The sequence below is a fragment of the Octodon degus genome, unplaced genomic scaffold, assembly GCF_000260255.1.
Source record: "Octodon degus isolate 3935 unplaced genomic scaffold, OctDeg1.0 scaffold00015, whole genome shotgun sequence".
In the NCBI taxonomy this organism is placed as follows: domain Eukaryota; kingdom Metazoa; phylum Chordata; class Mammalia; order Rodentia; family Octodontidae; genus Octodon; species Octodon degus.
The window spans coordinates 26,123,528-26,141,109 of NW_004524591.1; the positions used below are offsets into that span (position 1 = coordinate 26,123,528).

General features: G+C 34.5%; 1 protein-coding gene across 3 annotated transcripts in view; it reads right to left on the reverse strand.

The window, feature by feature from the left end:
- Mkln1 (muskelin 1) overlaps positions 1 to 17,582 on the reverse strand; it is a 377,765-nt gene that overhangs the window by 139,950 nt on the left and 220,233 nt on the right. For all 3 annotated transcript variants that reach the window (XM_023709866.1, XM_023709865.1, XM_004626545.2), the window contains one exon: positions 8,852 to 8,921. In XM_023709866.1, the coding sequence (XP_023565634.1) occupies positions 8,852 to 8,921 (70 nt within the window). The remainder of the gene's footprint in view (positions 1 to 8,851; positions 8,922 to 17,582) is intronic.

Here is a 17,582-nt window from a genome sequence, read left to right on the forward strand (position 1 = left end):
TCAAGACTTTCCATCACAAACTTTATAGAGAAATACATGAGCACTAAAACCACACTGCAGAAAAGACGGGAATCCTGGACAGAGATAGGGGAGGCCACCAACACGAAGGACCAAAAGAAAAGTATACAACTAATTAGGAAAATAGTTAAAGGGGATGGAGGGATTAGTACTGAAAAAATAATACACTGACAGGAACAATATATAATTACAATGATAATTCTCAATGTCAATGGTCTTGATCCCTGAATCAAGACAGAGTAGCCAATTGGATCAAAAAATAAAACCTAACCATAGGTTATTATAGAAGACAAAGCTCACCCAAAAAAATCAGCACCCAGACTGAAAGCAAAAAGATGGAAAACAAGATTCCATGTAGCTAGAGCCCAAAAGACAGAAGGATTAGCTATCTCACTCTCAGATACAGCAGATTTCAAGTCAAAACTGATCAGAAAAAACACAGACGGCCACTTCATCAGGAAGAAATCATAATTTTATTTTAAAGTATTTTTTGGTCCTGGGGATCAAACTCAGGACCTTGTGCTTGCCAGGTAGGCACTTAAGCCGCTGAGCTATCTCCCCAGCTTTTAAATTTTAAATATATATGTATTAAATATTGGAGAGGCCGAATTCAGAAAACAGTTGGACATAAAAAAGTAAACACTAATACAATCACTGTAGGAGACTTCAACATCCTCCTCTCATAAACAGAAAGGTCATGAAGACACAAAAGCAACAAAGGAACATTAAATGACACCACTGAACAAATGGACCTAATAGATCCATAGTGTTTCATCAAATGACAATAGAATACAATTTTTTTTCCAGCAGCACACAGAACTTTTTCTAAAATTGACCATATTTGTAGGCCATAAAGAATGCTTAAGTAAATAAAAAAGAATTAAAATAACCTCCTACACATTATAATATCACAGAAGAATGAAATAAATCAACACCAAAGAAACTACACAAACACACGGAATCTAAGTAAAACATGATTGAAAAAATAAATCAATTATAAGAAAGCAGGGAAAAATGTTTTAATTCTTAAGACTCAAATGACAGTGGAAGCACAATATTGCCAAAACCTACGCAACACAAGAAAAACAGTCCTAAAAGAAATTCGTAAATTTCTAACTGTGAATATTAAAAGAATAAAGTGATCACAAAAAACCTAATGATGCATGTCAGGGTCCTAGAAAAACAAGAACAATCCAAACCCCAAACTAGAAGAATGAGAGAAATTATAAAGATCATAGTAGAAATTAATAAAACTGAAACAAAAAATGATAAAATATCAATGAATCAAAGAATTATTCTTTGAAGGGATAAGCAAAATACACCCTTAGCCAAACTTACTACAAAAAGAAAACATGTATATCACGACAACTAGAAATAAAATAGGTGAAATCACAAGATACCACTGATACTCACAGGATTTAAAAAACCTATACGACAATATGCTGGAGAACCTTAAAAAAAATAAGAGACAGATATCAATTACCAAAATCGAACAAAGATTTTTAAAAAGTGAACAGACCACAAGAGGTAATGAAATGGAAAGAGTAATAAAAATCCTACCAATATCTAAGCAAGGATCTAAGGGATTCAGTGTAGAATTATACTAGCACTTCAGGGAAGAGATAATCCCAATAAGGGATGGAGCACTGACAAATTCATGCTCCAAAACTACTATTACCATAATAATAGAACCTGACAGTCTTTACAAAAAAAGAAAAGCAAGCCTACAGGCAATCTTGATGGACATAGTTGCAAAAATTCTCAACACAATACTGGCAAAACAGAATGCAACAAATCATTAAAAAAGCGTAAATCATGACCAACCTGGCTTTGTCCCTGGGACATAAGGATGGTCGAACACACACAAATCAATAAACAGAATTCATCACAAATAGAAACAAAAATTACATGGTTATCTCAAAAGATGCAGCAGAAAAAACCTTTGGCAAAAATCAAAATCATATTGGTATATATGCCAATATTGCATGATGAAAAAATAGGTAGAGAAGAACCATATTTCAAGCTGCTGAAAGCCATTTATGATAAAACCATTCTCAGTATCATATTAAATGGGGACAAACAGAAAAGCATTTCCTCCAAGATAAGGAAGAAGAGAAGAGTATCTACTCTTACAATTTCTGTTCAATATATTATTTGAAACTTTCGTCACAACAGTCCCACAAGAAAGAAATAAAAGGGATATGTACAGGAAAGGAAGAAGTCAAACTATCCTTATTTACAGATGAAATGATCCATTCAGTGAACATCAAAAACTCTGTCAAGAGACTTTCTGAATTTACTAAACAAATTCAGTAAAATGTAAGGATACAAAATGAATACACAGAAAAAATATTCCTGTACACTAACAATGAATCCATCAAGAAAGAAATCAGGGGGGCAGGGAGATGGCTCAGTGGAGTAAGCGCTTCCCTGGCAAGCACAAGGACCTGAGTTCAATCCCTGGTTCGGCAAAAAAAAAAAAAAAAAAAAAAAAAAAAAATCAGAAAAACAAACCAATTTACAATAGGGTGAAAAACAAAAACAAACCAAACCAACCAAACAACCAAAGAAACAAACAAAAAGCCAAAACATTATCTAGGAATTAACCTAAGTAAGCAAGTGAAAGACCTCTGCAATGAAAACTAAAGAACTCTTGAAAAAAAGAGATTGAAGAGGACATCAGAAAATGAAAAGACATCCCCTGTTCTTAGACATAGAATCAATATTGGCAAAAAAAAAAAAAATCACAAAATTGTACATGACATTATAATGTGACATATATGCATACATACTTATATTCTAAGTAATAGTAAGATTTTATGCTGATAGCTGAATTTCTTTTGTGTGACTTAAGTTTCAGCAATGGATCTGAACCATACATAATTTGCTTTTTGTAATCAATATGTGTACTTAATGCATTTCTTTAAAAATAAATGAGTCAGATTTTATCCGGTGAAATGTAGTATAGTTTCCTGAAAGTATACTAATTAATTCCCTTATTTTGAGACATGCTTTTCAGGACATTGCTTGCATAATTTAAATGAGACTTTAATTACTTTCCTTGGCCCTGAGAGAAATGTGAACACTGAATATGAGTAGTATTATATGAATATTAAGTAGTTTCCACATAAAAGCAATTTACAAAGGAAAGTCGTATTCTCTTGGTTTTCCTCTTTACAATGACAGCTGTTGTTTAAAGTATGTTTGCTAAAAATTTGATCTCCATAGCACATTTCTTAATTTTCTGATGCTTCCTGGATAAAGAGAAAGGGCATGGTGGATAGATACAAGCTTTTGGTCTGTCAGGGATGATGGCTCCCTCCTGGTGCTCCCCAGGACGGCACAGTTACAGTGTTCTCTAAGTATGCATACCCCTGCACTGTCCAGCTTGGTCGCCACCATCCCACGTGGACACTGAAATTGGGGCACAATAAGACACTTAGATGTGCTCTACATGTGACAGACACCCCAGGACTTAAAAGATTTAGTATGAAAAACAGTGTAGAACATCTCCTTAATAAGTTTTGTATTAATTCTACATTGAAATCATACTTTATATGTATTCAATAAAGTATATTTTTAAATAATAAAAGAATCAATATTGGCATATTACCAAATATTATATATAGATTTAATGAAATCTCAGTCAAATTATCAGCAGCATTCTTCACAGACAAAAAAGATCTTAAAATTTTTATTGAAAAATTGAAAAGCCTCTGAATAGCCAAAGCAATCCTAAACAACAGGAGCAAAGAAAGAGGCATCACAATCCTGGACTTCAAGTTATATAGTACAAAGCTACAGTGATAAAAAGGGCACGGTACTGACACAACAAAAGATATATTGATCAACCGCCCAGAATAGAAGGGATGTAGAAACCCTATCTTCAGCCATTAGATTTGCAACAAAGGGGCTAAACATCATACATAATAAAAGGTGCTGGGAAAACTACTTATCGTATAAAGAAGAATGACTATAGACCCCTACCTTTTGACCTGTACTAAAAGAAAATCAAAATAGATGAAAAACCTGGATATAAGAATAAAAACACTGAATCTACTGAAAGATAAAAGTAAAACTCCTGAAAACATAGGTATAAGCTATGATTTTATGAACAGAAATCCACTGCACAAAACATAACACCAACAATCAACAAACGAGATTATACTGAGTTTAAAACTTCTGCACAACAAAGGAAACAGACAACAGAAAACACTCAGAATGAGAAAAAAACCTTTGCCAGAAGACAACTACTATCCAGAATACATAAAGGACTAAAAATTAGACATACGCCCAATAATATACCTAATGTTTCACAAAGAAAAAAAAAAGATATTGAATAGACATTTTTCTGAAGAAGTACAAATGGATATTGGGCACATAAAAATATATTCAGCATCTTTGGTCATTACAGAAATACAAATTAAAAAAATGAAATTTCATCTTGCTCCTAAAAGAATGGTTATCATGAACACAAAAATCAATAAATACTGCACAGGTTGTAGGGGGAAAGGAATCCCTGGGGGCCAGGGAGATGGCTCAGTGGAATAAGCACTTCCCTGGCAAGTGCAAAGGCCTGAGTTCAATCCCCGGTTCCGTCAAAAAAATAAAAAAATAAAATAAAATAAAATAAGGAATCCCTGTTGTGGAAATGTGAACCAGTATACCACTATGAAAATAGCATGGAGTTCTCAAAATCTAGAAACAGAAATTCCATTTGACCTAGCTATACCTCTTCTGTGTATCTTACTGGAAGAGTTCCATCTTACATACCGATGTTCATATATATACCAAGCTAAATCTATCTGTCCACCCACAGATGAATAGCTAAAGAAAATGTGCTATGTACATGTAATGGAGTACTATTTAGCCACAAAGAACAATAAAGTTGGGTCATTTGTAGGAAATTAGAGGCATCCTGAGTCCATAATGCTAAGTGAAATAAATCAGGCACACATTAAACAGCACTTGTTTTCTCTTATATGAGAAATCCAAAGTATAAGTAATTTAAAGAGTAAAACAAAAGAACAAGGGATGGGGAGACAGGTCAGCAGCATAAGCACCTGCTTGACAAGTGCAAGGTCCTGAGTTCAATCCCCAGTATCCAAAAAAAAAAAAAAAAAAGGAAAAAAGAAAAAAAATAACAATGATCAAAGACAGGTGATAAGAGTTTGTGGAGATGGGAAAGAAATTTGGGGATGGAGGGAGATATGAAGGAGAAGAAGTAAAAAGGATCAAGATGCAGTATATGTACCTACCAATCCTCTATGATGAATACATTCATTATGTACTGCAAACATAAACTAGTATTTTTAAAAACTTCCTGTTTATCAAAATTTGTGTGATTCTTTTTCAAATCTATTATATCACATTTTATAATGTCCTATTCCTTGAGGCTATCTTCTCTCTCTAAATATGACTAGGAATCGTTTTAATTCTAGTATCTTTTAGTACTTTTAATTGTACTACCTAAAATTTTTGTACATTTGTACTAGTTCCTAAATGTACTGCTTCCAGGTTGTTTGGTTATGTTTCAGTATGTAGGATTCATTTCCCTTCACAATGATTTCCAGAGATTACTTGAGGCCCAAGGATGAAGATAACCATGTTCATAGACAGTTTCTCTTCAGAAAGAACCTTAACAGCAATATTCACAATCACTTTAAAATGATTCCATGAGGTTTCATGAATAGCCACATATGAAGAATCTGAGGGGCTGGAGAGATGGCTCAGTGGTCTAAAGCACCTACTTGGAACAAGCTTGGCTAAAGCACAGGGACCGCGGTTCGATCCCCCAGCACCACATGCCAGCCAGCCGCGCCCCCTGGTGGGCTGAGCTGGCCACACACACACACTAAATAAATGTTAAAATAAATAAATAAATAATTAAAAAAAAAACATTTAAAAAAAAATTAAAAAAAAAAAAAGAATCTGAGTGCTACATATTAACGAACAATACATAGCTGTAACCTTTCAAGTATAAGTTTTCTTCATTTTTTCCCTTCTTCTATTATCAATGCAACTTTCTGATTTTAACCCAAGAGACAAGGATGTCTTCTGTTTTATCCTTACCCTAAGATTAAAACACTTAAGAGTTGTGGCTTTCATACACTTTATGTATATGTCTATTATTTCATCTAAATATCCCTTTTAGGAGTTTTTAGAGGGAATGGAAATAAGTATCATCCTTGTTACGTATTTATACCCCAAAAACTACATCCATTCTATCCAACATGGCAGTTTCTCATAAAACTAAGTAAAAATTAGAATTGCTTCCTATTATACTTTTTTCTGGTAAGAATGTTCACCTCTGAGATTTGCTTCATGTTATATTTAGATCTGAATTACAATAAAGAAAAATGGATTCCATATTATGTTTCTAAAATAAACTAATCCTTAATCATAAAAACTTTCAATTACTTCTACTCTAGGACTTAACACATTAAATGTTAAATGATTCAGTCTTTCTTTGTTCATCAAGAAGACAGTATTTAATGCATACCTATACTCCCAATATCAAGTTTGTTGCCTTAATGGGTGTTTAATAAATAATTTTCGAATAAATAAAAATGAAAATAAAAATACTAAATTTGGTCTGGGGAGATAGCTCGGCAATCTAAGCACCTGCCTGGCAAGCACAAGGACCCCCAGTACTGTGCCCTGCCAGCCACTGAAACTGGGCATGGTAGCGCATGCCTGTAATCCCAGCACTGGGAAGGCTGAGACGAGGATCACTACAAGACCAAGCTGCATAGTGAGACCCTGTACCAAATAAATAAAGAAAATATTAAATATAAAGTACTTTTAAAAAATATTAAATTCTACCACCTTTAAAACAGTCCAAAGCATAATTTCACAGTGAGGAGTAAACACAATTTCCATAACAGAAAGAAAATTCATTAACAAAAACTAGATAAAAGACGTAAAAATGTAAATCTAATTAAACTGATAAAGTGAATCAAGATAAAAATGACTACAAATATAATGCAATCCTATCAATATATGTTAAGCTTGAATATAAACAGGAGAAAGTAAATTAAAACTAAAGTAATTTTTTTTTAAGTAAGATCTGATAAACTGGAAAAATCTAACAGTTATACAAGTGATAAGAATGTGACACAACAACTTGCATATCATCTCAGTAAGGGAATAACTTATACAGCTATTTTACAAGATAGTTTTGCACTGTGCAATGGAGTTAACTCAATACATGCAGACTACAGGATGCAGTAATTCTACTGTACTATGCATACTGAAGTTTCTAACAATGAAACATGTTCTCTTGTGAGAGCAAAATCCATTAAAAATTGAAACACTTCAACAGTAAAATAAGATAAACACATTTCCATATATTTTTAAGAAGCAGACATACAGATTTATCAACGAAGATCAAAGATGAGTACACTTTTTTTTCCGTAATTTTATTGAGAAACAAATAGGAATGACAGTTTCAAATCAAATTGGTAGGACAGTTTCAATAATTAATACATTGCATACATTCTTCCTAGTGGTTAATTGCTGTACAAGATTCAGACATGATATCCTATTTACAAACACCATTAGAACAAATTCCTCTATTCATTAAGAGAATGTAATTATATATCTATCCTAACCACTTTGAATACACAGATACAAAATGAACATTCATCTGTATCCTCTTTTTTGTCAAGTTCCGTTATTTGAATATTATAGGTGGAGTACACTTCTCAGAGTAGGAGAAGGCCAAAGAGAAGAGCTCGTGGTAGCCTTGTTTTGTGAGTTTTTATACAGTAGAATATAACAGGAAAAATGAACAAACTACAGTTATATATAGCATCAGTATATTAAACAAAAGACAGGTATTACCAAAACCTCACAGGAGGGTTCAAAAGGTTATGGTTATTTTCCACTTCTAAAAACTACGAATAATTTAAACAAGTTATTCATTATTCTTTACATAAAATATGAATATATATCCTTTAGACACATAACAGACAATAAAACATGTAAATACCAGGTGATCCAAGCCAAGTATGCAACATAAAAAGAAAAATATAAAGACTAAGTTGCCATTAATTGCACTAAAATAAAAACATTTTATTTATTCATTTATTTTGCCTTCATATAACAGCATTAACTTCCTCAAGGATATGGACATTATTAGGTGTCCCTAATACATAGGAATTAACATAGAAAACACGTTACGTGTAAGAATGATTGTCTTTAAAATTCAGATACCACTTACCAGAAAAAAAAAAATTAGCTCGTGGTCATAACACCATCTAGGTATACTATTTTTTTAAAAATTTGTACCAGAAATTAACTTAGGACCTTGCACTTGCCAGGCAGGTGCCATGCCACTGAGCTACATCCCTGGCCCCGGTATAGTACTTTAATAAAATAAAAACCTACATTAAGTTAATTTTCCATGAAAGGCATCATCATTACTAAGATTTCCTTAAACATTTACACAATGATTTGAGTATAATAGAAAGGGTCGTAAGTTTTGCTTAGGTCAGAATGATAATGCCTACCTTTTAACTAGTACTTTTAGGTTAACAGTTTCCTCATAAGGATCAAGAAACTTAGTTATAGATGGAGTCAATCCTGAGTGCCACAAAAGAATAGCTAAAGGTTTTGAACTGTTACTAACTCAGAAAAAAAGAATTAGAATTTCAGTCTGTCAGCAAATGAAAGGTAACACTGTCTGATCACATCTTACATTGTATTTGTCTATGAAATAAAAACATTTCCAAAACTTAGAGAAAATTTTACTTCATAATCTCAAAGTCTGAATAAAATTCTAATGCACTCACTATTAAGTGCCTAGGTCAGAAGCTACATATGATCTTACCTGGGGAGGATAGTTGCTCTCTGAAGACCATCTTGAAGACTGGTCATTTGGTTTATCCACTAAAATGTTCCTGAAATTAAGAAATGGACGTTGTAGCAAAAAATTTAAAAAGTAAACATAAATGACAAAAGTAATAATCCATATTTAAATTTATCAGTTATATAATAGTTTAAATTTGAATATGAAAACAAGCACAGAAAGTATCTAAGACTGTGGCAAAGTGTGTGTGTGTATACATGTAATTCTAAAATATGTTAAAGTTTTTGTAGAGATTGGAAAAGGATCTGAGCATGAGGAAAAATGGAAAAGGAACTAGAAAATCAAGGGTATGTGTATATGCCAATATCCCATGATAAATATGTTCATTATGTATCAAAAGCATATACCGCACTAAGAAAAAAAATTAAAAATGAAAACGAGGTAAAAACAGGATAAAAGTTACATTCCAAGGCAACTTTTTTTTACAAGTGAGATAAATCAAATCTACTTCATACTAAGTGATAAAAATGATTTTTTAGGTATATTAAGAATTTAAGGGGAAAACAAAGAAATAAAATACCCATAAACTTAAAAATAAACAATAACACTAGAATAAAACATACTATGTACCTTCTAAATTACTGAGAAAGAAATCAACAAGAAAAAACTTATTTTTGGAAAAAGTAAGAAGTAATAAAGCTGAACATGTTAAAAACAAAATTTAAAAAAGATAATATTAACACCAAGCATAAATACAACCACATATACAAATGGTCTGAAGTAACATTAAAATAATTTCCACTGTGTGAATACATAAACACTATTCAAAGGCACACATACAGTAGCAAAGGGTCTCAGGACATGTAAAGCATACATAAGGCAGGTACAAATTTCATAAAAACTAGAAAAAGCACAAAGCAAAAAGAAATAGCTGGGTCAAAACAATAACAGAATCCAAGGCACATTAATAATAAAACTTGTAAACTGTAATATATCAAATCAAAACAAAATAAAGCAAAAACCACAGTAAATATAAAAAGAAACTGACAAAACATAAGAGAGTAACATCTTCCAGCAACTGGAAAATTAATAAACAACAACAATTATCTGTATGACATCAAGATAGTGATAAATGGCCCTGCCCCTGGGGCACGCCAAGAAGGTGACTGAGACTGGGCATGGTGGTGCAAGCCTGTAAACCTTGCACTGGGAGGCTGTAAACAGGAGGATCACTGTGAGTCCAATCTATGTCTTGAGACTCTGTAGAGCCTGTCCTAAATACAAAAACAAAACAAAAAAGATAGTGACAAAGAATAATGGTATTATGAAAAAAAAAAAAGAGGAAAAAACTTGAATGGGGTGAGGTAATTAGCCATGTCAAACCTGAAAAAATAGTTGATGGGTCACTACACACAAAGTTAAGGAAAACACTAACAACATGTTTTGGTTTGCAAAATGCCTATTAGCCCACTGGAGATAGGGCAGTTGGATATCTGAGAATGAAATTTAAGAGAAATTACAGGGCTGAATAAAATATGTACCTTTAGGGAAGCAAGTGTATGTAAAGAGAGAGACTGGCAATAAAATGATGCTAGAATAGCTCAGCAGATTAAAAGCACCTGCAAGCAGGCACAAGGGCCAGGGATTTGATCCCTGGGCCTGCCATGCCAGCCCCACTCCTGGGGCACATGAGAGGGCAGCAGAGACTGGGCGTGGTGGTGCACGCCTGTAATCCCAGCTCTTGGGAGGCTGTAAACAGGCAGATCACTAGCAGTCTGATCTAGTAATGAGGCCCTGAACACCCTGTAGACTCTTCCCAAAAATTAAAAAAAAAAAAAAAAAAAAAGCTAGAGAGCAGAAATTTAAGAACTGCTTAAGTTTTAAAAGTCCAGATGAAAATAATCAATCAGAGGCAAGTAAAGATGGAGACCTAGAAGGTGTGGATGCCAACTGAAGAAAGTATTTTAAGAAGAAAGAAGTGAAAAGCTACACAACATGCTTCTGAAAAGAGCATAGTATTTGTTTTCAAATGTCTAAATGTTGACACATAGAAGGTGTTTAGTGAATATGTGATGATGTGAACAAATGAATAGCACTAAAATTTTTTTTTTGAAACCACAGTAGCATACAGTATATTAATTCTCACTGGTTACATATTACTAAATTCAAATGAAAATGAAAGAGAAACAAAATACAGACCAGAAATAATTTGCTGAAATTGTATGTATGTATGTATGTATGTATGTATGTATGTCTACAAAGCAGGCACTGTGACACTGAGCTACATCCTCCACCCACAAGTTTGTTGAAATTTAATAGAATTAAAATGGAAATGCTGTACCTACAACTTTCCTTTAGAACTACCTGCAAGTTAGCTAATCGAGGCTGGCTTTCTCCTATGTGACAGGCAGGCTAATAGACACAAGAGAAAGAATCAACCCATCAGTAGCATACGAATGTAGCAGACACAGAAATGAAGGGAAGTATCTTAAAAGGTCATGCACTCTAGGGGATAAAAATCAAGGTCTCTTTAATGCCAGTTGCCAGAAATTATTTCTGGCAAGCAAAATATGTGACCATAACACCTTTGTCAGTCAGCACCCTATGATTTTGACTTATATAGCTCTACTATGTAGAAAAATAAAGGAAAAAAGTTCTTCAAGACAATTAAGAGGCAAAAGTATAGTAAATAAATAGTAAACATTTACTTATCAAGATTAACTATCTCTCATATTTAAAAATGCAAAATAAAAAGTAAAATTGAAAACTGGTCAAGAACTGAAAATGGAAATAGGCTAGTGAATAAAATGGCTTCTTATATTTACAAAATTAATTTATAGTTAAATGCACATTTTTGCTTCTTACAACACTGGATAAAAACAAAGTAAAAAACAAAAAAAAAAAGGAAGAAAAAAAAACATTTTAAGCCTCTTAGACACGGACTAATCAAGGCAAACTTGTAAATAAATTTCTCTATTGAGACTGTAGAGATAGCTCAGCAGTCCAAAGTACCTGCTTAGGCAAGCTTAGGCAAGAGCAGGGACCGCAATTTGATTCCCCAGCACCACATGCTGCGCCAGCCCAGTCCCCAGGGTGGGCTGAGCTGGCCACAAAAAAAAAAAAAAAAAAAAGAATGTAAAAATCTGTAATGAAGCACATGGATAATTAAAAAATAGAATATAACGTTAATTTTTTCCAAGTTATACCTCTAGTTTTGCATATTTTAAAAAGTATATATTTAGATATAGTACCAATTTAAATGTCAAATACAAAGTGTTATAATTCATCACTATGAAATAATTTATAGGACATTTTGGGCTTAATTCAAGTAAGCAAATCAAGTTTTATTAAACTTAAACTCAAACCCTGTACTTACATAGTAACTTTTCTTCCTTTCTTTCTTTTTTTTTTTTTTTGTTTGCAGAACCAGGGATTGAACTCTTGAGCTTGCCAGGGAAGCGCTTATTCCACTGAGCCATCTCCCTAGCCCCCTACAATCTTTCAAATCATGGCTCTTAAAAATAGTTAAAATATAAGCAGTAAAAAAATGGAACATTTCACATTATTTCTGCTAAAGGTTTCTCAGATTCTAAGCTCAATCAATTTTAAATTGAGTTGCAGATATTCAAAAACCACCACTAATTTTGATACAAAAGTCAGTTAAGCACAGCATTAAGAAGACTGTAGATGAAGTGTGAGAATGTTTTTCCTGTAATAATTTTAAAATGCATTAATAAAACCGGTTCCCTTTTGTTGAATGATGTAATAAAACAGATCTAAATGAAATCAACTAAGAAGAATAAGAACTTGGATCTTGGGCACTAATTAGTTAGGTAATCTACCACATAATCTCTTAAGGCTTTAATTTTTTTATCTGCATTGTGAAGGATAAAGGTGAGTTCCTTAATCTCACATTCCTAGCTTTAACCAAGGCAGTCACGAAATTCCATTCATGAAGACATTCTTCAATTCTAAGACTACCCTGATTTAAGTATACCATAAAACCATCTTCCTTTATATTAGTGAATATAAAACACAAAGGTAAAAAGTAGATCTCAAAGAAATAGAGAACAGAAAAGTTACCAGAGCCCAAGATCCAAAGTACGGAGAAGTAAACAAGTATAGGGAATAAAGGAAAGTAGAAAGGATAGTTAATGAGTACAGGGCTGCAATTGGGTAGGAGGAATAACTATTAATGTTCTATAGCACAATATGATAACTACAGTTCATATTAATTAACTGAATGTTTCAAAATAGCTAATACAGAAGATTTAGAACGTTCTCAACACAAATGACACAAGTAGATACTATACACTGTATAAATGTACTGAAATGTCAAACAGTATTCCATAAATATGTACAATCACTGCCAATTAAAAACAAAAATCTATTTTAAAAAATAAACATGATATATACATTGTTCAGGTTTAAATTTATTTTTAAATACTTCACAATCTTTTTCTCTCCATCCACTTTGGGTCCTAGGGCAGCCAAGGTCCTCATACTACGCTTCATCCCCTGCTGCACCCCCTCAACCCTTTGAGACAGGATCTCACTAAACTGCTAAATTTCCCTGGCTTGGCCCACACTTGAAATCCTCCTGCCTCAGCCTCTCAGAAGGCTGATATTACAGAGGTATACAGGCAAACAAGGTCCCCACTTGGGATGTTAGCATTCAAATTAGCAGTATAAAATAAACAAGTAGAGCTGCCTACAAAATACACACTATGACAGATGCTATGAAACAATAGTGTGCTGAAATAAGGCCTAATATTTAAGATATATAGCCCTCTGGGTAAAAAGAAATGCTACTTACATTACTTAAAAGGAGACATTAATGTAAAAATGAGAGAAAAGTCTATCCTCCACAAAGGAACCAACAAATTCAAATCCTCACAACAGAAAATAATCTGAACAAGGAAATCTGAGAACTGAGTAAAGTTTGATAATGCCCTTTACAGGCTCCAAGATGTACATAATGCAGCCAGAGAACATTCAACAGGTGCTAACTCTAGACTCAAACAGGATTTCATAACTGTCTTACCAATATTTACTTACTACCAGAAAGACAAATCCACTGAGAAGAAAAACTGCAGGAAATAGAAAACTACCTAAGGAATGATAAGATACATGTTTTAGGTGACAGAGAACAGAATTCATAAAGCATCACAGCAGCAAAATACTTCTTAAACAGCCTCTTCAGAAAGCAAAATACCTATAAAACAAACAAAAAAAAAAAAAAAAAAGGGAAAAACCCTTTTCTATTTCTCCAAAGTCCAAATTTTAAAAATACTTAACAAAAGAGATGATGGGAATGAACTACAATAGTCCATTCCTTCTTCCTACAGATATTCTTCCCCTGTTTAAGTACTAGAAATTAAAACAACATTTAAGTATTAGAAATTAAAACAAAGGCCCAGGGCTGGGGAGATGGCTTGACAGTCTAAGCCCCTGCCTGTCAAGTGCAAAGACCCAAGTTCTATCCCCCAGTATCACCTCGAAACCAGGCACTGTGGTGCATGCCTGTAATCCCATTGCTGAAACAGAAGGATCACTACAAGTCAGAGCTGAGAAGCGAGACCCTGTATCACATAACTAAATAAGATTTTTTTTTTTTTTTTTTTTTTTGTGGAACTGGGGATTGAACTCAGGCCCTTGAGCTTGCCAGGCAAGCATTTAGTCTACTGAGCCATCTTTTTTTTTTTTTTTTTTTTGTGGCTGGCTCAGCCCACCCTGGTGGTGGGGCTGTTGCAGCATGGTGCCAGGGATTGAACCGTGGTCTCTATGCACTTGCCTAAGCTCGCCTAAGGAGACGCTTTAGACGCCTGAGCTAACTTGCTGGATTTTTTTTTTTTTTTTAAGTCCAATTAACATGCTATAGGATAATAAAAACACACTAGAAAGGCCAGGTGAGATAGCTCAGCAGTAAGTGCCTGCTTAGGCAAAAGCAGGCACTGAGGTTAGATCCCTAGCACCACACCCCATGCCGCCCTAGCCCCTGGGCAGGATGAACCTGCCACAGAGACCTGGCATGGTGGCCCATGTCTGTAATCCCAGCACTGGGGAGGCTAAAAATAGGAGGATTGCTAGGAGTCTGAGCTGCCAAGCAAAACCTTGTACCAAATACATTAAAAAAAAAAAAAAAAGTTAAACAAAGGGCTGGCCAGATAGCTCAGTGGACTAAAGCAGGAGCAGCAACCCAGGGTTTGATCCCCAGCTTATGCTCCTGGAGTGCGCGCAGCAATTGAGACTGGGAGTGGTGGTGTGCACCTGTAATCCCAGCGTTTGGGAGGCTGAAAACAGGAGGATCACTATAAGTTCTACCTGTGTAGTGAGACCCCACAGATCTTGTACTAAAATACATAAAAAATAAACACACTAGAAATGTAGCTACAAAGAGAATAAAAACTGTTAATTCATACGTCAAAACTACCTGAAATAACCAACTACTGCCATACTGTCTTTCACGTAAATGTTTGTTTTTAAAAAAAGGGGGGTATGGCAAGCACAAGGGTCTGAGTTCGATCCCCTGTTCCACAAAAAAAAAGGGGGGGGGTAATAAATGAAAACAAGAGACAAGAAAAAAAAAGTACCTGAAATAAATTAAGAAAATAGTTCATTAAAAAGCAATTTAAAAAAGTTCAAAAACAGCATGACAGAAAATGTAAAGATATTCCTTGTTCATGCATAGTAGGAAGTAACACTGAAAATGCCCAGACTCCCAAAACTGTTACACAGATTCAATGCAATAACATTAGTATACCTCACAGATTGAGAGAAAATATTCCTAAAATTTATCTGGAACCAAAAGAGACCCAGAATACCAAAAGCAATCCTGGGCCACAAATGCAAAGCAGGAGGTCAATCCCTGACCTGAAATTATACTACACATGCCATGCCAGCCCCAGGCACCAAGCCAGTCACAGAAATTGGGTGTGACAGTGCACGCCTGTAATCCAGTGCTGGGGAGGCTGAGACAGAAGGATCACTACAAGTCCAAGCTGTCCAGGGAGACCCTGTACCAAATCAATCAATCAATCAATCATAATAAAGTCAGCATGTTACTGGTAAAAATACAACCCTTAGGATTAACAGAACAGATTAGAAGCTGCAGACAGAACTACAAATACACTTAACCACCTTACCTTTGACAAAGGGGCCAAACATGTTCACTGAAAGAAAAGATAGCCTCGGGGCTGGGAAGAGGGCTCAGTGGAATAGGTGTTTCCCTGGCAAGTGCAAGGCCCTGAGTTCAATCCCTAGTTCCGCCAAAAAAAGAAAGAAAAAAAAAAAAAAAAAAAAAAGGAAAAGAAAGAAAAAGATAGCCCCTTTAACAAATTGGTATTGGAAAAAGTGGCTTTCCACAAGCCCAAGGCTAAAATTTGGCCCATGTCTATCACCATGCACAAGACTAAAGTAAAAATGAACCAAACATCTAAATATTAAAACAGAAACACTAAATCTACTACAATACAAAATAGGTAAAAATCTTAAAGATATAGGGAGAGTTTATGAACAAAAACCAAACTGCATGGGAAATACTTCAAAGAATCAACAACTGGGAATTTCATCTTTCTGCACATCAGAAGAAATCACCAACAGAGTGAAAAGACAAACCACAAATTGGGGGAAAAAATCTTAACCATGTCACTCAAAGTACTTCTATCTAGAATATATGAAGAACCAAAAAAATCAGATTCCCAAAAATCAAAGATCCAATCCAAAAAAGGGCATCTGAGAAGCATACACACTTCTCAGAGGAAGAAATACAAATGGCAAATAAGTACATGAACAAATGTTCCACAGCACACTGGTCATTGGAGAAATGCAAATTAAGACAACACTGAGATTCCATCTCATTCCAGAAAGAATGACTATAATAAACAAATCAACCAATAACAAATGCTGGAGAAGTTGTAGGGAAAAAGGAACCCTTCTCCACTGTTGGTGGGAGTGTATACAACCACTGTGGAAATCAATGTGGAGATTCCTTGAAACACTAGGATAGGAGAGTTCATTTTACCCAGGTATTCCACTTCTGGGTATTTTCCTAGAAGAACTGACATCACACCACAGTGATGTATGTGTAACCATGTAATTTGGCATAGCTAAATCTTAGAAACAACCCAACTGATGAATGGATAAAAAAGATGTGGTATTTTTATCCAATGGAGCATTACTCAGCAATAAAAGATAAACTTGAAGCTTTTACAGCTAAACAGATACAACTAGAGACCATACTCATCAGTGAAACACATCAGACCTGCATGTGTGAACATTGTATTGTCTCCCTAATATAAGAATCTGAGAGTCGGTGAGATGGCTCAGTGGACTAAGTGCCTGCTTTGGCAAGAGCAGGGACCAAGGTTGGATCCCTGGTCCTGCATGCTGCACCCCTGTAATCCCAAAGCTGAGGAGGCTGATAACAGGAGGATCACACTACAAGTCTGAGCTGCGTTGTGAGACCCTGTACCAAATACATCAATGGAAAAAAAAATCTGAAAGAATAAATAAAATCCAAAAGATACAATAGATACTGTGAAAGGGAAAGAAACTGTTAGGGAAAAAAAGAAAGAAGGGAAAAAATATCACACTCTCTCTCTCTCTCTCTCTCTCACACACACACACACACACACACACGGTAGCTAAAGTAACTGTATTACTAGTTTCTATTGGTTTATTGTAAGGAATAGTTAATGCTTAGCTTTTTTTGATCCATTTTACATGCTTATATCTGGTAATCTAAACAACT